Consider the following 23,977-nt stretch of genomic DNA (forward strand, 5'->3'; position numbering starts at 1 on the left):
AAAAGAAAGCCCTTCTGTGTAACTTCCCCGTAGCCACCATACCACAGCGACCACGCCCTCAGGATAACAAACGCAAATCTTGAAGGCTATGCTTTTGCCAGCTACATGCAGGGAAAGCGATTGCGGGTGCTGAAAACAAGTCATATGGCACCCTCAGTAAAGGCGCCCCGTAGCCGCCCCAAAACCAGTCGGGGGCATAACGCCCCAAGTCCGTGGAGGGGCAAACGTAAAGAAATACGGCGATAAAAATGCACAGCGCCGGTGCTAGCGTCGTCTGGTGCAACGCGCGTAGTTTGAACCGTGCGCATAACTGAGCGAGCTGTGAGTTTGCTTCTGCAGCGCCTGCGCCGCGATGAACTCGTCGACCGTAAAGTTAATAATGGATGGCAAGAGATATTTCATTGCGATGACGAAGTTGCAACCTGGCGAAATAATGGCCGATAACTCATTAACCGCTGAATGGTGGCGTATTGACATTGTCATGTTTGTGTATACGTAACGCCTGGGACCGCTGGTGTCACAGCGCGTGGACGCGTAATCATGCGGATATTTTCAAATTTCGCACGTTTTCTTTATAACGCGGAGAAAATAAATACGCTAGACATGGCACACTCAAAGCTACTAAATCGTGTTTTAAAACACAATTACTATTTTTCTATAAGAACACGCGCCCCTCAATTTATAATTAAAAAGTTCGTTCATTGATCTGATCTAACTATGGATAGTTCAATTATGAAAAAAGAAGCTCATCCTGATGGGGTACGTCACCGCTGACAGACTACCAGTGGTTACTTGCTGATATATCCTTTCTTTTTTTAGTCCAGGTTAACCTTAAGAGGAAGCTTTAGCTCGGGCCCAACTCCGACGCGGCCTATTCAAATACATGTAAAAACGCAAAAACGTTTTTCTGAGATAACCCCTGAACCGATTTTAATGAAATTTGTTGCATTTGAGAGAAAAAGTTAAATTCTAGTGACTGTCGGAAGCGGAATTTTGATTTAGGGTTTAAATTTTGTTAGAAGGATTTTCAAAAATTCAGACGTATGAAAAAATAGAAGCACGAAGTTTACAAACTAATAGCTCTGCATCAAGAACAGATATCGCGGTTCTGTAAATGGCACCCATTAGACCATTCAAGGCGGACAAATTTGATATGTCAGTTTACATCTTACGTGAATTTGTTACGTTGTTTACGAGGGATCTGCAAAAGTTGTAATTACACATTGCTCTATTTTTTGAGGTTCATGTGTAACATATCAATTTTGTCCGCTTTAGATGTGCTATCAGGTGCAATTCACAGAATTGCGATATCATTTTTTCTTGCTGAGTTACGGAGTCGTAAACTTGATAGTTTCGTTTTCTGAAAATTTGCGATTTTTGCCAAATTTTTATAAAAAATTGTCGACATAAATCGAAAATTAGAAACCAACAGTCACTAGATTTTCAGTTTTTCTTTTAAATGCAGCCAACCCCGTCAAATTTGGAGCAGTGGTTGCCGAGAAAAGCGAATTCTCCTTTTACATGTATTTAGATAGGAGCACCAGAGCTAAAGCTTCCTCTTAAGTATATACGGTAGCTAGCTGGGCGAGTTGATACATCTGCGTTATTATACTTTCAGCGCGAACAAATCAAACACGGACAAAGAAAGGCGTAACACGAGTGCTGTTGATGTCTTTCTTCTTTGTCCGTGTTTGATTTCTTCGCGCTGTAAGCAACAATGTATTGGCTAAGTTTTGCTGGGACACCTGTGTACGCTGCAGCTACATTTCCAATAAATGCGCTTATATTAGTGGGTGTTAATATATTCTGGCGTTACGTGATGAAAAATAATTTTTTATTACCAGCTCAAATTTCATGCTCGAGGACAGGTATCTCCTCTGCTGTTAATGGAAAACGTGTTATTCTCCCCCTGATACTTTCCAGAAAGGAAGCAACCCGTTCGATGATCACGTGAAGGGATAAACTATATTCCATGCCAAACAGCACGACAGTTGCCATTTAAGGAGTTTTAATTCCAACAAACCTGCACGACATTGAACTGCCTATTGCATAGACGGAATTAAAAATATGTATAGCAGAACGCTCACCACAATAACGACAGCACATATTCTTCTGCAGTTTCTTCCGGACATATTTCGTTCTGCTCCATCTTCCTCTGTAGAGAATTGAAAGTTTTCGTACTTTGCTATAATGTTATATAGCACACCTCCCTGAACACACGAAAGTATTTTCGAAAGTTAAGGAAGAAGCATCAAAATGAATTCAGCGCTATAAAAATTATAATTAATCACATCGCTGTCAATAAATAACTTGACGACTATTCCCACAAAATTGCGCACTTGCGGCGTTTCATTACCGCCTCTGTCGGTGGCCAACATTAACAAGATTTCTTCCTCGCAGTCATCAGACGAACTGGAAAAATCGGCTTCTGAAAATTCAAGGCGCTCTAGTTTCCTTGCTCGCCACACCAGTCACTCCGCGTCGTCTGCAACGCGCGCGACGCGCAATGCCTGCTGGGATTGCACAGCGGCGCTGCGCGATTTTTTTGGTGCAGCTCGGGGCGACCTGAGGTTGCCCCAACAGGGTGCGCACTATTTGTCGAGGACAGCGGACGCGCACCGGCGCGATTTATCGAGCACGTTACTTGTGCGGCAGCTGTAGCAGCTGTATAAAAAGAGGTGGCGTCCAAATACACGCCCCAGAGACAGCTCTCCGGATAAGTAAAATGGTCTCGAGGGTTATGCGTTTTCTCAGTGCATGAGCCAAATATTTGGGAGTCGCCAACACGTCAAGAACACCTTGTGCATGTCGTATGCATTTCAAACTACTTTCAAAACTTTCAGGCATCATCAAAATGATGATTAAAACACGACGTGCGATGTGTTCTTGGGTCTAAAATTATTCTGGAACACACAGGTAGATAAAGCATAGCCTTCGAGATTTGCTGTTGGTATAAATAAAATCGCTGTCTAAACAGTAACGCTAGCGATTGCAGCGCTCCCGCTTTGTGTGCGGAAGCCTTAATTTGTTGGTTCAACCCTTGGCGTGCGAGTCTTACTTAGCACTCTTTATTTAATACCAGTGCCTGCAAGGAAGTGGTAACTACAGGGGCAATCCAGGAAAGCATCGTTCTTTGGCACAGTGGAAACGGTGCACAATGAAGTCCATCGTGCTGACCACTCTTTCCGTGTTCTTGGGACTCTTCTTCATATTCGTCGGCTCGATGAAAGTGACGCCCAACATCAACCGGGAGATGCACCGGGAGATCGTACGTAGCGGATTCGCAATACCGCGTCCGCGCGGATGTTCACTGAGAGCGGCAAACTTAGGCAAATTTCATATTGCACGATTCTTATTATTATTTTTTTAATTTACCACCACAAAGTGCAAAAGTTGGCGCCTGCTTGCGCGAAAGCCCTATGAAAATCGTGCCCGTGTCCGAGCGGGAAATAGTGAATTAGACGGTCCCATCCTATGAAGATTGCGCGCACAGGATGCTTTCTGTCGCGTGCGCTTTGTTGCGACTTCTATTCGAAGAATAGTTTCATCACAGTAACGCACCGAGTAACTGTTGTAAGCGATCGTATCTGCGTGTTGCACTAGCACAGGTATCGGTCTTCGGAAACTGCGTGCGTACGTACGACAATGCATAGTGCATCGTAAATATTTATTGGAAGCTGCATAGGTGATCTAATGTTTAGGTGCCGGAAGAGTTTGTCCCAGTGATGCAGCTGAGTCTTGCAGCGCTTCTTATGTGTTCTGATGAATATATATATATATATATATATATATATATATATATATATAAGGCGAAGGTTCTCGCGCCAAACCCGGAGGTGTACGTAACATGCAAAAAATAAAGAAGTCGAACATTATGGCATATCTTTTTACTTACATTTCAGCGCGAGAACGGCCCTACGTCGGAGTGATTATATATATATATATATATATATATATATATATATAGAATGCGAGAGAGAAAGTACTTTATTACTCAAAAAAGAAATCACACAGTTACTAACGTTCTGTAATTTATTCATCTGTTGTGATGGTATCCTCATCTTGATTGCCTACTACTAAGCCAAGGGTCATAAAGAAATTTTTTACATTTTGTTACTGCTCCTAGTACTCCTTCTTTTCTGGAAAAACACTTTACCACTTAGGTGCATCATACATCTTCATTTACTGAAGCATCGTATAATCTGTATTTTGAGCAAAACTTAGCGCCACAGTACAGGGTAGGAATGGTACACTTGGTGGCTCTGGAGACCAGAGGGAGAAAGGTAGAAAACTCAAACAGGAAAAGACTGGTCAGACTGAGCCAGCGTGCTGTACTCCACTGTGCGTAGGATGAAATTAATTATGAAAATAAAATTAAGACTACATGTCTCTCATAAAGTAATTACTTCTACCGCATGGGAGGGGTTCAGGGAAAGTGGGGAAAAAAATTTGATGAGGAAGATGCTAGAGAAGAAGTAAGAACATGGATTAAACTTAACCAAGCTGCAGTAGGCCCAATGTCATGGCGACAGTCGAAGGATAGGTAGAGGCTCTTACGTAGGATGCTTTAATTCTCCTGTAACGAATCTGTGTAGGTGTCCTGCTGCTTTATAGCATGAAAAGTGTAAAGGTGACTTAAGGCTCATTCACATTGGCAACTTGTGGAGGTCGCGCGATCATTTGCGACTGGCAAACAGAAAGCGACTGAAGGCGATTGGTGCTCACACCGGCAAGTGTAACTGGCCTTCTGCTTACAATTGCATCACCATGTAAAATAATAATCAGCGTCTACAGATGTTCTGTTCCTGTGCATCGGATTGGTTCAGCAGTTTTGCAACGGCAGTTGCCCGACTGAACAATCAAGCATTGTCCCACTGGCCCAAAATGGTCACTTTTTTTGGTCACGTTTCTGATCACACAAATGGTCACATTTCTGGCCTAAACGCTACCCAGAGTAGCGCTTAGGCCAGAAATCCACCTGTCTCATTGATGAGTACACCCGGTGGTAGGAATGAAGGAAAAAGGGTTTATTTTACATTATTTACACTGGATCCAGATACGGAAGCCCACTCCATGTAGGAGCATATTAAATGACTGAGTTCACATCAAGACACATCGGCACACCCTCTCACTGCTCCAAAGGTCTCTGCTTTTAATACTGTCATCTTCCCTAGGAGACTAGACTAGGGAATCTGATGACTTAGTCATGGCCAATAACATTCGTCTAATCTGTTGCAATATCCCACACACGACGTCGCATCATTCTACCGAACTCCACCTCCTATGTTGTACCTTCGCCCCTGCTTATGGTGCAAGTGTGTAGCAATTTGGGAATCCAAGGTTGACGTTCCCATGGTAGCGTTCGGCGTTGGCCCTTTTCGTCAATTAGTTCAGCTTGTCAGGGTCAGGTTCAGGTAGAGTGATCTTCGCAGCAGTTGTCACCTCAAAGTGAACTCCTGTTTGTGCGTCACAGTCTATCTTGGGCCCTGTGTCATCTGGGCGTGCACTGATGAAAGGACTGCCTCGTGGAAAACATCTAAGGAATGCTCATCGTTGTATTGAGACATAACACCAATGACAACGTGATCATTGCCGACATCATAGCAACATGTAAAGCTGCTGTTGTTTCATCCTGTGTCTCATAGATATTTTTACGGGAGTGTCACTATTTCACTTCTCCCTCTTTGGTGTTTTATTTTTCATGCATCGCCAGCTTCAGCAAATAATTCTTGTTAATTATGGTTGCATTATGGATTTCTATATTGAGAGGAGTAACATATGGGCAGCGACATATAAGCAGCGACAGCTACAGCGACAGCTACAGCACAGCACGTAACAAACAGAAAAAAAATTAGACATTGGGACAGTCAGTTGTGCCGAATGAGAGGACCTTCTGTCTTGTCCTAGGTCTCAGCCTCTGCAGCCTTGTTTGACGTGGTGGACTTTACTTGTTTGTTATGAACAAGAAAACAGTTGTGAAGTCCTATAAAAATGATAAAGTTTCTTTGTGCCTGGAGACACTGCAATGACTCCAGATGTAGGGGCTACTGCTCTGTACCATATACAGGATGTCCGTACGGTTACCTCGGTCAACTAATCACAGGGAACCCTAATCATGAGAAGGAAATTCAGCGAAGAATAAAAATGGGCTGGATCGCATATGGCAGACATTGTCAGCTGCTGACTGGAAGCTTACCATTATCATTGAAAAGGAAGGTGTACAATCAGTGCATTTTACTGGTGCTGACATATGGCGCAGAGACTTGGAGGTTGACAAAGAAGTTTGAGGCCAAGTTAAGGACCGCGCAAAGAGCGATGGAATGAAGAATACTAGGCATAACATTAAGAGACAGAAAGAGAATGGTTCGGATCAGAGAGCAAACAGGCATAGATATTCTAATGGACATTAAGAGAAAAAAGTGGAGCTGGGCAGGTCATGTAATGCAGAGGTTTGATAACTGTTGGACCATTAGGATTACAGAATGGGTACCAAGAGAAGGGAAACACAGTCGAGGATGGCAGAAGACTAGGTGGAGCGATGAAATTAGGAAATTCGCGGGCGCTAGTTGGAATCGGTTGGCGCAGGACAGGGGTAATTGGAGATCACATGGAGAGGCCTTCGTCCTGCATTGGACATAAAATAGGCTGATGATGATGATGTTGATGATATCATAGCTTGAGCCAAGAATTTAAAAATGAAAGGTGTGTCGGAAGTGAATTGAACCTAATGGATACTATTCACAATAGCCTATAGTAATTCAGACATATTTTTGTTTTCCCCATAACTCACTAATTAACTAAGTTTAATTAGTCAACTATTTAATTATTGGCCGAGACCCAAAGTATATGATACGCACATTTGTAGACCACTTTCAGAAACCACCGATCGAGTTGTTTCCTTTACGATACATCTCACGTAGTCCCTTTTTCTGGGTTGCAAAGAAAGCCCACGAAATATGAAAAAAGCCACGTGACGGAGCATTTGCACAGCGGTATTGTGCTGCTCTCAAGCGTGTGTTCGGTGAACAAGGTCGGCTGCATCGTGACTGGCAACAAGGAAGCAGCATGGCGTTCTTTATCTCATTGGCAGCGCTCAGCCAGCAGCATGCATTTTCTGCGTCATCCGACGAGAGCCGACCTTGTTTACCGAACGCATGCTTGAGAACAGCACGATACCACTGCACAAGCGCTCCGTCCCATGGCTTTTCTCATATTTCTTGTGATTTCTTTGCAACCCGGAAAAAAGGACTACGTGAGACGTATCGTAAAGGAAACAACTCGATCGGTGGTTTCTGAAGGTGCTCTACAAATCTGCGCATCATAAATGGGGTCCTTAGCCAATAATCAGAAAGTTGGGTAATTAAACTTAATTAATTATTGAGTTATGGGGAAAACAAACAATTGTCTGAGTTACTATAGGCTATTGCGAATAGTATGTGTTCAGTTCAGTTTGCTTCCGACGTGCCTTTGATTTTTAAATACTTAGCTGAAGTTATGTGGGACACCCTGTATAGTTCCGCAATGCACACAGTCCATGTGGTGAGTGTTTAAGCATTAATGTGTGTGATGACACATACCAGACATCAATACTACACTCTGTTCCCACTCCTTGTACTCTGGCTTTTCAATGAAAGCATTGTGCACCACTGGAATAAAAAGTGTGCCCTGACATGTGACCCTGAATGCTCGAAGTGTTCAGCGTAATGCACTTGCCCAGGCAGAAGACGCACAGATATGCACAAGAAAACGCATTAATAGCTCTACAGGTTTGCTCACAGTGCCATCACGCTGTGATAGTGACTCATCTGATGATGCTGCTTCAAAGAGACACCAAACAACAACACTAAGTTATTTTAGACTGTGGTAGGGACTTGCAAAGCAAGGCTTGGCTGGCATTTATTCATTGGGAAATAAAGGCCAAATTCTCTGTTTTTAATTTTGCACCTCACTATTTCCGTTATCGTGGTGTCACCTACTTTAATATAATTTTTTTTTAATTTGGGACATAGTTGTGTCACAGAAGATCTTGAAAGCTGCCAGGTTCCTTTATAACGAAGTGTAATCCTTGTTTGTTGCAAAAAATTAACTTGCTCTGGAAAAGACTCTGCCAAAGCATGACATGTCATGGGAATCTGGTGAGGGTATACCAAGGTGGCATCACTACTTGTTAGTACCAAGCCTCCTTTCATATGAAAGCTGCATCTCATGTGGATTCCATGAATGTAACAGATGAACACAGATCGACATCTGCAGTATCCCTTTAACTGAGAGGCTGTATTTGTTACTGAATGCTCTGTGTCCACACTTGATAAGCATCTCTTAAATGGACAGTTTTAAATAGATAGTGAATAAGGACACAATAATATCGGCCTAGGCTTTTAGAGTATCCTTTCAAAAGTCTACGTTCATTTGCTTGACGTGAAAAAGTCAGTTCCTACAGATATGGCTGTGTGATATCACAGATTTCAAATTATTCTTGCATATGTAGTGCATGAAAAGCTATTGGAAGTTGGTAGGTTGATTTTTTTTTTCTGTAGTGTATAGCCTTTCTTGACCGCTAACAGTAAACTACACCCGAGTAGAGTGCTGCTGAAAACCGTGACGTCGTGGTGAGCTGATGTGAGAACTTCAGACAAATGTTGCCACTCGTCTTTCGTTTTTGTGGCTTTTCTAGCTTTAAAGTCTCCACTTGCAATAATGGTGACCATATTGCTATTGTAGAAGCCTAATTTACTAATGCAACATTGTCTGTCGAAACTTTGAGCTGCGTGAACGGAGTGTATGTCACAGTGCATTTTGGGCTGCTCGGCTGTTTGACTGTTGTACTTTGTCACTATCAGCCGTGTTAAACTGTGCATTAGCCATTTTAGATACTCTCAGACTTTGTTGCTTCTGTTGGACACTTCCAGAGACGCAACTTCGTGCAATATTCCAAGGTGTTCCCCTTCAGCAAGCTGCTGAACTTCAAGATGAACCCCAAGATTTACCGGCTCTTCATCGGCTGGTCTGAAGTGGTCTGCGGGACCATCCTTGTCCTTGTACCAGGTGAGCTAGCTGTGACCGTCCATAGGCCAAGGTGGTCATTTGACAGCTTACTGTGCATTTCACTGGTCTCCACTAGTTTCTCATAAGCAGGTCGTCTGTTAGTGTGACAGCAGTTAAGAGCTCAAAACTGGCCTTGCTGTGTCCATCTGCCAACCTTTTCCAATATGCCACTACCAGCGGCTGTCATTATTTTGTTGTTATCGGGCCACTTTATCATCCTAAACCTTGCTGCCGCCACAGATTACAGAAAAACAAAAGTTTTGCCCACCAACACAGAGATTCGAACTTGTGGTTCTATGGCAATGTGCCATTAGGAGCTGGTTGTGCTGACTACTGCACTATTGTGTAGCTTCGGCACTTAGTAAAATTAGTGCAAGGTCATGTGCCCCACATAAACAGTGCAATTTCGTTTTTGTGCTAACCTCTCCTTCTCATACGGGGGTAATGGTCCCTATGAACTGTCTGTACCACTGACTCGCTGCTGATGAAGTTGGCAGGCCTTGAATCATCACCAAGTCTTTGGGTCATGAAGGACAACACTAGTGGAACTTTTCTATGGGAAGAAGTTGTATTTACAGAGGTTCTATTTGCAGCAAGGTGTTATATACAAGGCATCAAATTTGTAGCGCGTCGAGGTCTGAACGGAACGCCTAACTAGCATCCCTTAGTACACTGTACCTCACACTACACCTGTGCACAACCATAGTGTGCCTGTGTCTGCGGGCCCATCTCTCAAGCCCTCTGTTTTAGCTCTGAGTGGTCACAGTAGACCAAGCTTTACAAGACAGCCTGCTCTGCATTTAACCAAGAATGCCTTCCGCCTAGGGGTGCGGCAATCTTGGACCTGCCCGAAAAGGGCACATAAAGGGTTTAAAATGCCACGTAAGGGCACGGAACGCATTTTCAGGGTGAGCCATATTGGCCTTTGTTCTCCCTCCCCCATTTCTCGGGCTTTGGTGGCCCAGTGATACAGAGCAGGCCTTAACCACCCTTTTAATGCATTAGCTTTCTTAGGGTACTTCCCGCACTTTCCAAGGCCTATGTAACTATTTATGTGTGTTTGTATGTAACCATTTTCCTGCCTACCAGGGTCACTGGGTAGTCGGTAGTCGAATGGGTTGCACATTAGGCTGCTGTGCTGAGGTAACAGGGTTTGAAACCAACCAGTGGACCAACTTTGGTGTCTGAGTAGATGGCAATGTGTGCATATGTGCACACATTGGGAAGAAAGCGGGAAGAAATCACTGGGCAGGCAGAGCAGAGTAGAGTACCATAGACGAGCTCCATGTTCGAGCACCCCACATCTGACTTCAGGGTGCACCATATGCCCAGAAGTACAAGTGGCACGCGCTGAACCCACTGCGATGGCGTGCCATGAGCAATCAGTGCTGACTTGAATTGTCAGGGAAAATGTTCCACGACGCAGTTGGCCTGAGGGTGGTAAGTCGCCCTGCACTGTCAAGTCATGCCGAGCAAGCGAAGAAGTTGTGCAAAGAGTGCCGACTCGAATTGTTGTCCGTGGTCTGTGACTATTCTAATTGGGCATCCAAAATGGCATCCAAACCCATCTTGAGACAGAGGTAGCCGCAATGGTTGCAGTGGAGATGTCTGGTAGCGGCACTGCATCTGGCAACGCCACCTAGATAGCAGGCCTGTGCACTCTAGTTTATGATGTTGTCCTACTTGGACCGATATTTCCACTGTAAAGCCTGTCATCATAAAAACAATGACGTCAAAATCACCACGACTTACTCAGGAGCATCCCCATTAGATTCTATGGCAGTCGAGCAAAGTAACATAAAGTCATGGACCGAAGTGCACAGGTCTTGTGTTGTCTAGGAAGTGTTGCCTCTGGGCACTGGGTAAACTTGTCGATGGAGGTGAGCACATACCAAAAGCCTTGACACACGGGGGTAATGGTCCCACGATGTCAATGTGGACAACATCGAATCGATGGTCAGGTTGAAGGAACTGCTGTGTCAGGGGAACAGGCATTTCAGTAAAACTTCATTTGGGCCTAGTTGGTACACAATTCTGTGCACACACTAGATACGATACACAGTGCCAGTGCATGTCATATCTTCCTTTTGTGGTCTGTCTTAGGTGTTTGCGCTGGATGTTTAAAGGGGAACGGGGTACCGATGGACTTTTGCACGTTGGCAAGGGGCGCATGCAAGTACCCAGATGCGTATATTGGTGTTCATCCGGGGCCACACATAGCGTGAGCAAATAAGTCACTGAATCGCACGAACACATGGTTGGGCAAGCTTGTGCACTGTGTTAAAAAGCTGCCTGCATAGCGTGCTAGGGATGAACGGTCTCGGGGTACTTGTAGAAGTGTCGCGAATGAGTGTGATGCCATCAAACTATGTATCCTCGAGCCACAGTGATGTAGCAGATGAACGGAGTCGAAACAGTTCAAGATCATTAGCTTGGTGCGATGTGATTTTCTGAACATCGAGTGTTATCGGATGTGACGACAATGCCATGACGTACACACGGCTGAGTGCGTGAGCAGGCACATATTGGTCAATGCTGACGTGTCAGATGTCGGTGGAGAATTCTGAAATAAATTAGAGATGGCGGACTTCTCACAGCATATAGGTTGACAGTGGTTGGCCAAGTCCATACATCAGGGGCTTATGATCCGTAAAGATGGTAAAGAATCGGCCCTCGACAATATAGTGCAGTCCATTTATAGTGATACTGCATGTAACGATATATTGGGTATAACAATGAGCCAACTTAACCCTTTCAGGCTCGATTTTTTTCGACATATGCAACTGTCCAAGGTAGATTTTTTTATTGCTGATTCCAGTTCTTCTGAGGGTCCTATATCTAAAAAAGTTTACCGTAATTTTTCTAGGGTTAAAGTTAGAAAAAAATATTTTGCATTGGTATATATGTACTATTTATTCATGAATAACAACAATAAAAAAAGGAAATAAACTTATAAGAATTAAAAACTTGATGCATTGTTATAGTTCAAGGCGCTTAGAATATGTGCACACGAGAATATTTCGCAAGTCTCAAATGTTCCTGCTCTTACACTAATATTTACGTCCATAGCCTAATCAAACTGCCTAGGTCAGCGCACCCAAGAAAACTGTGTGGCTGTGTGCCCGTGAAAAAAGCAAAACGTGTGAAAAACTTCTGCTAATCTTCATCTTATCGCCAACCAGAGGGAATTAGATATGGCAAGTCTCCCCCCCCCCCCCCCCAAAAAAAAGAAAAGAAAAGGAAATGCATGCGTGGCGACATCCTTCCTATGCTCACCCTTGTGAGCACTAAACGAGCGAGAAACAGGCGGCCCCCTATTGAGCGGTTAGTAACGAGATAGCCATCAGTTTTGTGAGCACAAGAACCTGAAATGGCCCGCAGAACAAAACCCAAACCGCCGCCCGCCCGCGTGCGCGCCCCAATGCGCGAGTGGTACTATATAGACGCGCCGGAGCAAACTAGCTCTAAAATAAACCACGCAATGAAAACCAAGAGAGGGAGGCACGAGAAAAAAATTCCCTGCATTCCTACATAGTGGCAGCACATGTCAGAAAATAAGAAAATTGGAAATTGGCGCGCTTTTTAAACATACAGATGGCATTGTAAATATGTGGCATCGACCAGTTTGGACTTGTTCGCGGCGCCGTATATTTACGTCATTGACCCTGAAAGTGTTAAGAGTGGCAACTTATACATTAGGGCTGTGAGAAAAAAACTAATATTTAACAATACGTTATTCACCGCATATGAGATACAAAGTTCAAAATTTTGCCTTGTGGACAGCGTTTTCCATGCAGAATAATTGTGAAATTTGCACTCCTAAGTTCCCCCTAAATGAACGATGCCAAGACGGGGTGATATGTTTGCCTAGGTGAGTTGGTATGTGCCGCCATTAACTGCACAGCGTGTCCCGCCTGCGTGCAGATTGTAAAAGCCACGGAGAACATCGCTAGTTGGCGCAGTGCACCACAACAAGGCAACAGCCACCTTGCGTCTGTACTCGTCGCCTGCGATTGAGCTACGAGCAAGGTGGGGAAAAAGAAATGTGAGACGCGAAGCGGTGCCTGCCGTTTACCCCTGTCTCAGCAAGTGCGTAAATACACCATGGAAGCAGCAGTGGACAGCCCGGTTGATGGAAGACGGTGCCGACAAAGCGCAGTATTGTATCGCTTGAGACGAAGCTGCAAATTTTGCAAGTATGAGCTGCAGCAGGAGTGCCGCAATCATGATGGCTGCAACCAGGGGCCATGTCAATCAACAGAAAAGGTGGGCTTTGTGCACCTGGGCGAAACCCTTGGAAGCAACACGGTGGAAGCCGCTGACATTACCAAGCTCTGGGAGCACGTCACTTCTCACGATGAAACAGGTAGTGCTTTGGTGGAGGAGTTTTCGAGTGGAGACAGTGCTGCCTTGTTATTTGAAGAGATCTACGATGGGGCGATCGTTGTCGTGACAGATGGCGGTGTTGTGCGATGGGGGCAATGAGATTGACAGTGACCCGTCTTTGACACTGACTCCAATGTTCACGCGAAGTGCACTGTTGTCAATCGAGTTGCTCATTGATTTCATGCACGCCTAATTATTGCTGCTAGTGTTCGCACAGCAGCTGGACATCACAGTTGTGAAACTGCTGCAAAAGCAGGTGCGTTTTTCTGACTATTTCAGTTCACCTAACGCTTGATACGCTGTTTAGAGGTATAAGTAAACATTTTATTTTTTAGCCTACTTAATGCATGTATTTTCTTGCGCAAGTGGCAAATTTGGTTTCGGTGCTACAAAGGTATGTTCGGCAGCTTTTCTTTACAGCAGTCCATATTTAGCGATGATCAATCATAACGATCAGATTTTTCGTTCTTGACATCGTTATAGGTGGACTGCACTGTGTGATGAAAATGGCGCACTGCAAGGTAAATGCCAAGCAACACTCGACCGAAAGTGCTGTAGTGGACCCGAGTTGGAGTGAGTCTTTTTGAAAGAAGGCTAGTTAGTGCCTGCCAAGAATTGCCGAGCTGTTGCTCAAGAACTGGTCCCACAGCCGTGGTGGGCACGTCAGCCATGCGGGCCAGAGGCGTAGCAGGGTTGCGAGCAGTCCAGCATCTGCCAAAGCGCCCCTCATTTTGTTGAAGGTGTCATTGAAGGTGGCAACCCAAGGTAACAAAGACTCCTTGTTCTTGTTGGCAAGCAAGCGGTCCAAGAGCTCCACTGTAGCAGCAGAGTTCTTTATAAAGTGGCGGTAAATGTTCACATGCCAGGAAACTGACCCAGCTTGGTGACGGTCTAGGGAAGTCGGCTACAGCTTGTACTTTCGAAGCGAGTGGGCGCATGCCTCTCAAGTCAAGGTGATGTCCGAGAAACTCGAGAGTTGCAACACCAAACTCGGTCTTTGAGACGTTCATGACAATGCCATGCTGAGACAGGCACTGAAGCAAAAGACGTAGATGTTGTAAGTGTTTGACTGATGAACTCACCACCAACAGATCATCCACTTAGGCGAAGACGAAGTGCAGGCCATGCATTACTGAGTTACTAAAACGTTGGAACAACTGGGCGGTGTTTCGCAGACCAAATGGCATTCGCAGGAATTCGAAGAGGCCAGAGGGTGTCCTGATATAGCCGTCTTTGGTATATCTCCCTCAGCCATGGCAATTTGGTGGTATGCTTGGACAAGGTTATCTTTGAAAAGATGTTGGCACCATACAGAGCAGCAGTGAAATCCTGAATGTTGGGCATGGGATACTGGTCTGGAGCAGTCTTAGTGTTCAGAAACCAGCAGTCTCCGCATAGCCTCCAGTCGCCAGTGTCCTTAGATACCATATGGAGTGGAGCTGTCCAGTTACTGGAGGACGGTCGAATACTGCCTAGCTCCAACGTATGCTCAAACTCTGCACATGCTACTTTGAGCTTCTCCAGAGCAGGTCAACGTGATCGGAAGAATACAAGTGGCCCTGAAGTGACGATATGGTGGCGTATGCTGTGACAAACAGGATTTTTCCAGTTAAGTGGCGTGGTAAGCTTAGAGAATTCTTGTAGCAATGCTGCGAAGGGTCCATTGGAAACTGCGGTGCAAGAGAGCGCTACATCTGTGGTCCCTAGTGCAGCAGTGCCTTGAACGGAGAGAAGAGTTGTTGCATCCAGGAAATAACGATGCTTGATATCGACAAAGAGGCCATGGTCAGTGAGAAAATCAATGTTGACGATGGCGAAATTGAAATCGGCAACCATGAAAAGCCGTCTAGACGTTCTTCGAGGCTCAGGTTCAGCACTGCTGACTAGGAATTCGCGACCATATCATTGCATCTCTAGTTCTTCCACTGTCACTTCTAGGTTTGCAGCCGTCTAGTGCCCTACTTGGATACCACTGAGTCCCCTGCTGCTTGCCCAAGGTTTGCGAACCGTAGGACTACGCAAGCACTAACTATTTTGTGCTTACTACGGAATGGACGCTTTCGGCTGCAGTTCATTCAAAGGACAACTTCCCGGCTGCGTATGCTTGTGCTGACACAATCGTGCGTGTGCCGAACCGGCACATAGAGCATCATCGCGATGGTTTACTGGTCATCGTGGTGGCACTTCATTCGGCTCTCCTCTTCTCAACCTGCTCGGAATAAAATCTCATGCTTCGCTGTCTGCATCGAGATTTGTGACCATACCACTGCATCGCTAATTCTTCCGCTCTCACTTCTAGGTGAGTGTTTTTTTTCCGCTAAGACCTTGCTTTTGTACTGCTTCGTTGCAAATCTCACCTGCTTTTTTGCTGTGTCTAGTAAACGCGGATTGCTAATCATGGGCAACAATCTTGCTAGTTATTGTTCTCATGTAGGCACATTCACATGTTTTCACTGTAGAAACGTCTTGTGCCGGTCAAATGTTTGCATCACTTATCTTTTGTTCTGCTCTGTTTCTAGAGTGTGTGTAATTCTGGCTGCTTGCCCTGTCACAAGTTTGTTGTTGTGCTGTGGTGAGGTTGAGCCCAACCCCGGTCCTGGTGATAGCAAAATCCTTGACGCTATTCTTGCCTAACTAGAAGCTTCAGACGCAAGAAATGTTGAATTCCAAAAGGATACCAAGCATCAGCTGATGGCATTGTGGAAAAAAGTTATGACCTTGCCAAACACGTGTCCACTCTTGAAACTGCCGTCGAAGACGTGGACCGGTTAAAAATAACTGTTACCAAAACATCTTCGACGAATAATTCATTGCAAATAAAAATAGACCAGCTATCGGGCACCCTGGATGACCTAGAGAACAGATCTAGGTGAAACAACCTGATTGGGAAGGGACTTCCAGATGGGCAAACGGAGACTTGGGACGAAACTGAAAAAGTTGTTCGAAATTGGGTCTCGAAGTAGGAAACACTGAATGCATCTGGGGCATCCGAAAAGGGGTTTCAACAGGCCGATCATCATCCAGTTTCTGATCTTCAAAAGCGAACAGGAAGTTTTCACGAACTCATTGAAACTAAAAGACCATAAGGGTTAGAAAGTGTGATTCGAGGACGACTTCTTGTTTGAGATGCGTGCAATCAGATAGCAGTTGTAGGATTTCACAAAACAATTCCGTGATTTCCGTGAATTTGATTGATTTGCGAATTGATTTCCGTCAATTCCGGAAGTTTGACAAACTTTCAGCTAACGGCCAAACATACATTTTTTATTCTGCCTCTGGCACTGTCGTCCCCTTGGCAAACATGTCATCACATTCCACGCAACCCCCTTGCTCCCAATGACAGGATGAGGCGATGCCTGTAAAATCTAAAAGCAAGCCGAAAAACATTCTTCTGCTCTCATTTTTGTTTCCCAACTTCCGTAGTATTTTATATAAGCAAGATGTTCTTGTCTGTTCTATGACCTCATGTGCAACTGACATTTTAATAAGCACTGAGACATGGCTGAGTGGTGACGTACAAGGCTGTGTATTCACTATTCATTCTGAGTTCAACATATACACTTGGTGGTGTTCTTGTGGCTCACTCTGAAAGTGTGCTTGTGCCATTATCTTCCACTGAAACCTCCTGGGTCATTGTACGCTTCAGTTCATCACATTCTTCTGTTCTTATCGGTGTTTGCTGTCATCCTCCAGTTCCCGGTTCTAATTTCATTCCATGCTTGACCTCTGAATTAGACGACATTCGAAACAGGTTTCCTCGTATCCCTATCATTTTAACAGCAGACTTCAACTACCCTGGCATCGATTGGAGCAATAATTTCGTTTTCAGCTCTAGCTCGTTCAGACAGGAATGTCAAAATTTTCCTCACACTCTGAACCCGTTTTCATTACACCAAATTCTGAAAGAACCCACGCGCGACACTTGATCCGCACCATTCTTGATCTTGTCTGCACCACACGTCCTGACGCTATTTCTGCTAATGTTCTAGAAGAAATCAGTGATCACAAGTTAATCCAGTTTAATTATCCATTTAGCGCTAATTTCCACAAGAAAGTAATCGAGCAAAAATATATTTATGACTATTCTAAAGCAAATATCTCCGCAATCAGTAGGTTTCTTACCGATTCTTTGTCACCTTTAGGGCATGACTTTAGAAGCCGTTCTGTTGAGGAAAAGTCACTATTTAAGCACATAATATTGTGTGTAAGGCATGTTTATTCCAAAACCTTGTATTTGTCCCAGCCTGAAAAGCCCTTGGTTTACCCGGCATTTTAAATGCTTAATAGAAAGAAAAAAACTCACTTACTGCACTGCTATGCATACTAACAAGGCTGATGCCTGGGCTAAGTACAGAGATATTGCACATCTTTGTAACATTGAAATCAAAACGTCTAAGGATTCATTCCTAAATACTACACTACCAGGAATTCTAAAAACTAATCCCAAGCACTTCTGGAAAATAGTTAACCCTGGAAAGTCTAGAAATCAGCCTAACTTACAGGATGCAGGCCAGCAGCTCTCCCCCGTCACCACTGCTAACCAACTTAGTAAGTCATTTGCCAGCGTGTTTACTACTGAAAGGAACGCGCCCCCATCATGTATCTTGCCTCATTCTCAGTGTGATAGTATGCCGGATATGGTTGTGACTCTGGAGGGAGTTTTAAAAGCCATACACCGTCTTCCTAATAAATTGAGTCCTGGTCCTGACAGTATATGCTCTAAATTACTAAAGATTACTGCTCCACAGTCATCCGCTTTTCTGTGTATGCTTTTTCAGCAATCTACAGATGACAGTACCCTGCCACATGACTGGAAACTCGCGCATGTCATTCCCATCTACAAATCCAGCAATCGTGACGACTGTGGTAACTACAGACCGATATCATTAACATCAATACCATGTAAAATCCTTGAGCACATTCTGTACAGTAACATCATGCTAGTAAATAACAATCTGCTTTTTCCAAACCAGCATGACTTTCAGCAAGGGAAATCCTGTGAAACGCAGCTTTTCGAACTCATCCCAGATGTTCACTCGGTTATTCACTGATTAGGACAGATTGACGCTGTGTTCATAGATTTTTCTAAAGCATTCTACGGGGTTCCTCATCACGGCCTACATGTAAAGCTTAAAACTTTTAATCTTAATGAAAGCATTTTAAGTTGGATTCATAATTTTTTAACCGGTAGATCGCAGGCTGTCATAGTTGCGAACATTGTTTCTTCACCTACTGCTGTTTAATCTGGAGTTCCTCAGGGGTCCATCTTAGGCCCACTATTATTCCTTTTGTACATTAATGATCTCCCCAAATAACATCTCATCGCAAATTCGTCTTTATGCAGATGACTGTATCATGTATCGTCAGATTAATGAACCTAACGATTCTCTTCTTCTGCAGGCTGATTTGACTACATTATCATCATGGCGTGACAGGTGGCTAATGCAGAATAATGTTAATAAAACCAAGGCAATGGCATTCACTACACGTCGCTTGAAATTACCATGCATTTTCTTATGATATCAGCAATGCTGCCACTGAGCTGGTAAATCAGTTTAAATATCTCGGTATCATCATGCCAACTAACTTAACATGGAATCAGTACATATAATACATCACCAGCAAGGCAACTAAACCACTAGGACTAATATGTAAAACACTCTACATGGCTACCCCTGACACGAAGCTTTTGGTTTACAACACTCTAGGCGGACCGCAGCTGGAATATGCCTCTGTTATTTGGAATCGGCATCAGGCTTACTTAATGCAGTCACTAGAATCATTACAAAATCATGCGATTCGTCTTATAACAAGCAACTACACACACAACAGTATTACACACTTTTGAAACGTTAAACACTTCAGCAATGAACACGCATTTCTTTACTTCATTACTTTTTGAAACTCTGCTACAGTACTTGTACTTTCCGACTAGCACATATTCACCCTGCTTCATACATCTTCCAACGCACTGACCATCCATTCAAAGTATACCTACCCCATTTCAGGACTAACTTGTTCAAATTCTATCCTTTGCTTTTAGCTATTAAACTTTGAGATGAAGCACCGAAAGTCTATCGAAAATTCTGATGCATTTTGGGCCGCTGTATCTTCTGTATAAGCCTGTGCCTTTTTTCTTGTTTTTTTTGTTATCTGTGCATATGCAATAATGTTTCCCCCCTCTTATGTAATACCCCTGCGGGGTCTTTAAGGTTACTGTAAATAAATAAATGAGGGACTGTTGTCAAAAGACACGGAGACAGCTTCCATTCACAGCTTGCAAGTGCAGGATTGGGGAACTTGCATGATCCATTGGTGTGGCAGGATGCCGACCTGGGCACATGTGTCGATGAGGAAGCATTGGCCAGTGACCTTATCAACAACGTAGAAGAGGCGACATGGAGTGGGGCTATCACCACTCGTCGCTGTTAGCAGTCAGCAGGACTAGTTCTCGACCATGCGCAAGGGAGGAGGCAGCGGCATGCCTCATTGCCAAAGCAATGGTGATACCAGCAGGTGGTTGTCTGCTCTTTGTCTTTGTAGTGATGTTGGGGCTCACTGGATGAGTGCGGGGAGGTGACAATGTAGAGCAATGATGTCAAGGTCATAGAGAAGTGTGCTGACAAGCGTTTGCCACCAGGAGCTCATCCAATCAATCACACAGCTCAGCGACGTGGCATGGCATTGGCGCCGTCGTGGAACAGAATGCATACCTGCCAACCCTCCCGATTCACCTGGGAGACTGCTGATTTTTGACTGAACTTTCTGATTGTACGATCACTGTCTTATATCTCCCAAAAGTTGTCTCTGTTCGCGCAATTATGGCTTTTCCGAAACCGGCACCGCGGAATCTGCAGCCACATCGTAATCGTCAGCATCCCCAACAACGGCTGCACTAGCACCATCGGCATCATCGACTAAGCAGCCGACTACGGTGCCTAGTAAGCCGACCAAAGCCAGAGCCAATGTAGCTCTTGCATTTCATGCATGCCTTCCTCCATGGTGCATTGTTACTGCTGTTTGTGTGTATGATTAGTGTTGGCTAGGCTGTGTGTGCGGTGCACCGTGTAAAGTTAGAAACCTCGTGTGCTTGATCCATGGCGCTATTAAAGCCCAAGAAAAGGTATTTGCAGAAGTTTCTGCGATCTTACACTTCTGAATTTCCGTGCTTTTTGACATCAAGAAAAGGAGAACATTTAGCATTTTGTGCGTGTGGCTACGACATCAGCGTGCTTCACAGTGGCAAAGGCGTCTTCAAACTGCACGTTTCTATGGTGAAGCATCAAAGCTATGTTCGCACCACTGAGCAGCAAGACAACATAGTGAACTTTCTCCGCAACAACTACGGCAACATACGTGTGGAGTACCTGTTTACAGGATTCCTCGCTGAACACAACCTACCCCTTAGTGTCAGCGACCACATTGGGCCTCTTCTACAGAAAATGTTTCCGAAATGTGATGAGGCGAAGCGTTACGAATGTGGACGCAACTCTGAAATGCAAATCTGAAGAATGCGGAGGTGGCGAACTTGAAATTTATTTCACAGGCATCGCTTTCGAGTCTTCGTTTCTTTATTCAGAGTTTCCCTCAGCTGCTGCCCCGAGATTCCAATGAATATCCTCAAGGTGCTTTAGATGCTCTCGAAGCTGTTTGCCACTCTACAGGTGTACAGTCTTCCGGAGGACATTCTGAATGAAGAAAGGTGGAATGTGCCGTGGTCTATGCTTGGAAAAATGAAAAACACTAATGGAAAACATGTTTCACCGAGTTGCTAAGGTTATGCTGGATTTACTCGTGATACCGCATAGCTACGCAGTGTGTGAGAGTATCTTTAGCACGGCGTGAAAAACTAGGACTGAATTCCACTCATCGATGTGCGACACAACCCTCCAACACCTGCTGCTAGTGAAGGGCCGTCAGTCTGGACCACGTTTTGAGCAAAGCTACTCCGACAAATTTTTGAAGTGAGCAAAGTCTGCTACTGCAAGGTCCCTGCAAAAGGACTCGCTGAACACTGCCTGAAAGTTTGAACGAAACACCCCCCACCCTGTTGGCGCAAATAAAAAGTCTCCCGATTTTTTATCTTGCCAGGTTGGCAGGTATGAGAATGGCTGTGAGAAACGTGCAGAGCACGACGCTGACGCTGGTGCAGTGGCAGCAACCACTGGAATCCATCTTTCTCAATTTTCATCACCTTGTCGGCCAATGCAGTGAGTGCTGTCATATCCAGGTGGGAGGCAGTGGCCAGTACCATTGGACTTGGGTGGGAAAAAAAATTAAATTGTGGGGTTTTACGAGCCAAAACCACTTTCTGATTATGAGGCACACCGTAGTGGAGGACTCCGGAAATTTCGACCACCTGGGGTTCTTTAACGTGCACCTAAATCTAAGTACACAGGTGTTTTCGCATTTCGCCACCATCGAAATGTGGCCGCCGTGGCCGGGATTCGATCCCGCGACCTCGCGCTCAGCAGCCTAACACCATAGCCACTGAGCAACCACGGCGGGTCTTGGGTGGGAAGATGCTGGATGAACAGCTCATGAAGGGAGATGTCGGTGGTATGAGCATGTGTGCCAAGAAGAATGAGCATTAGACTCAACAACTCGTTTAGACGACGGTCACCCATCTCCTTGAATGAAAGTAGCTGCTGAATCATTAAGCATTCAGACATGGCTATGCGTTCCAGAATAGCTGCCTTGATTTCGTCATAAGGTGACACCGGGTGTTTGTGTACAAACAAAACAAGAACTGCAGCAAGGTCATTGACAGTGGCCACCAGAAGTGCATCGACCACAAGGAGGTACTTGTGAGTCAGCAATATTATTCACGGGAACTCGAACTGGGCCTCAACTTGCACGAACCAGGTCGTAGAGTTCCACTCCCAGAACTCTGGGAGGCGGACAACGTTAGAAGCAGCTGCAGTGCTGGAAGTGGGTGCAGCGGCATCCGTTATGGCTTGTGGGCATTTGCTCTCAATGTCAGGCATGGCTCAACCTCAGTCTTTGGCTGTGTGTTGACTTCAGGCACAAGCTGAGGCTCAGTCCTTATGTCTGGGGTCACCAGCTGTAGAGCTCTCGGAGACAGAGACAGGACCATACTGTGTGGTTCTGAGAATTAATCATCTCTGTTTCTTTATTTCATGGCTCGTGCCAGCATGCCCTCTTGAGTGCTCCTCACACTCAGGTCACTGGTCATGCTGATGGCGCTACCGTTACTAGCTAATGCAAAAGACAAGTGCTGTGGTGGAATGAAAACAGCAAGAAGGGGTGGAAGAAGCAAAATAAGGCCTGGGGCGTATTATATTGATTTCCAACTGCTGAAAATTTGGCAAATTAGGTCTGCGGAATCCTGCAAGGTGGAGGAAGTATAATGAAAGGGAAAAATTTTTCATCCACCGAAATGTAGCGTGAAGCTACAAAGGAAACCCTTCCAAACTGCAAAGAAAACCGATCCCGGACCAGGATGAATTTTTCTTCAACTGCGAAGCTTTCTTTCTGAAAATTTGATCAAATTCAAAGACATTAAATCACAGGGAAGGCAGATGTGATGGCAAGCTAGGGGGACAATCTGGGAGAGGTTCCTCTCGGGCATTAATTCATACACACAGGGGGCAAAAGTGTGGAACGGGCTCAAGAAGCTTAATGACCGACAAATCCGTCTGTTGCCCCTGGTCGATGAAGTATGAAACAAGTTGGAAGACCAAGCCAACGACACTCTTGGTCTGCTTGTCTAGCTTCTTGAAATATAAAGAAATAGAAAAATGTTAGTCACTCAACCACAAGTGTGGCCCAAATGAACCTTATAACCGTCCTTTTAGTTTTGCGAAATTTAAAGCTTGCTTGATTTGCATGTCAGAGCTGTGTCTTGGGACCTCATAGAATCATGTAGAATGTGATTCAGCACTTCCATTCCGGCATGCCAATCACACTACTCAGACTTCTCAATACTGTCTGGGCTGCTGAGTATCTTCTATCTAAATGGAAAGAAGCTATTGTTATTCCAGTTTTGAAGCATGGTAAAGATTCTTCACCAGTGAACATTATTGTCATGGAGCACTTATGAGCTGCCTTTGTAAGCTTTTTGAGAAAATTATCGATCGCCATCTCGTACATTTCCTAGAGCCCAACCAAATGCTTGAACCATTTCAGTGTGGCTTTAGGGAAGGCCAGTGTATAACCAACCATCTCATGCACATTTAAGCAAACATCCATGATGCATTTACGCACAAGCAGTACTTCTTGTCCATATTCCTCAATATTGCAAAGCTGTACGATCTTGTGCTTTGGGATATTGCGTGGCCTATTAGAGGTGGGCATTCGAGGAAATATATTAACACTATAGAAAGCTACCTTTCCAACCATACTTTCCGAGTCAGAATTAGCAATGCATTGTCGCGTCCATTTATACAAGAAACTGGTGTGCCTCAAGGAGGCATGCTCAGCTGCACGCTCTTAATTGTTAAGATGACCTAGCTCCATGCATCACTACCTCCAACAATTCTCTATTCGGTTCACGTAGACAGTATAAAATTAGCCTTTAAATTTT

The 23,977-nt window shown here is 44.7% G+C and overlaps 1 protein-coding gene across 1 annotated transcript in view; it reads left to right on the forward strand.

The window, feature by feature from the left end:
* The first annotated feature begins 3,044 nt into the window (after window positions 1-3,044).
* The window catches only part of LOC126523547 (novel acetylcholine receptor chaperone), a 40,528-nt gene continuing 19,595 nt past the window's right edge, over window positions 3,045-23,977 (forward strand). The window contains exons 1-2 of the mRNA XM_050172143.3: window positions 3,045-3,268; window positions 8,910-9,045. Of these exons, the coding sequence (XP_050028100.2) occupies window positions 3,158-3,268; window positions 8,910-9,045 (247 nt within the window). The 5' untranslated portion in view covers window positions 3,045-3,157. The remainder of the gene's footprint in view (window positions 3,269-8,909; window positions 9,046-23,977) is intronic.

The sequence above is a fragment of the Dermacentor andersoni genome, chromosome 6 (assembly GCF_023375885.2).
Source record: "Dermacentor andersoni chromosome 6, qqDerAnde1_hic_scaffold, whole genome shotgun sequence".
In the NCBI taxonomy this organism is placed as follows: Eukaryota; Metazoa; Arthropoda; class Arachnida; order Ixodida; family Ixodidae; genus Dermacentor; species Dermacentor andersoni.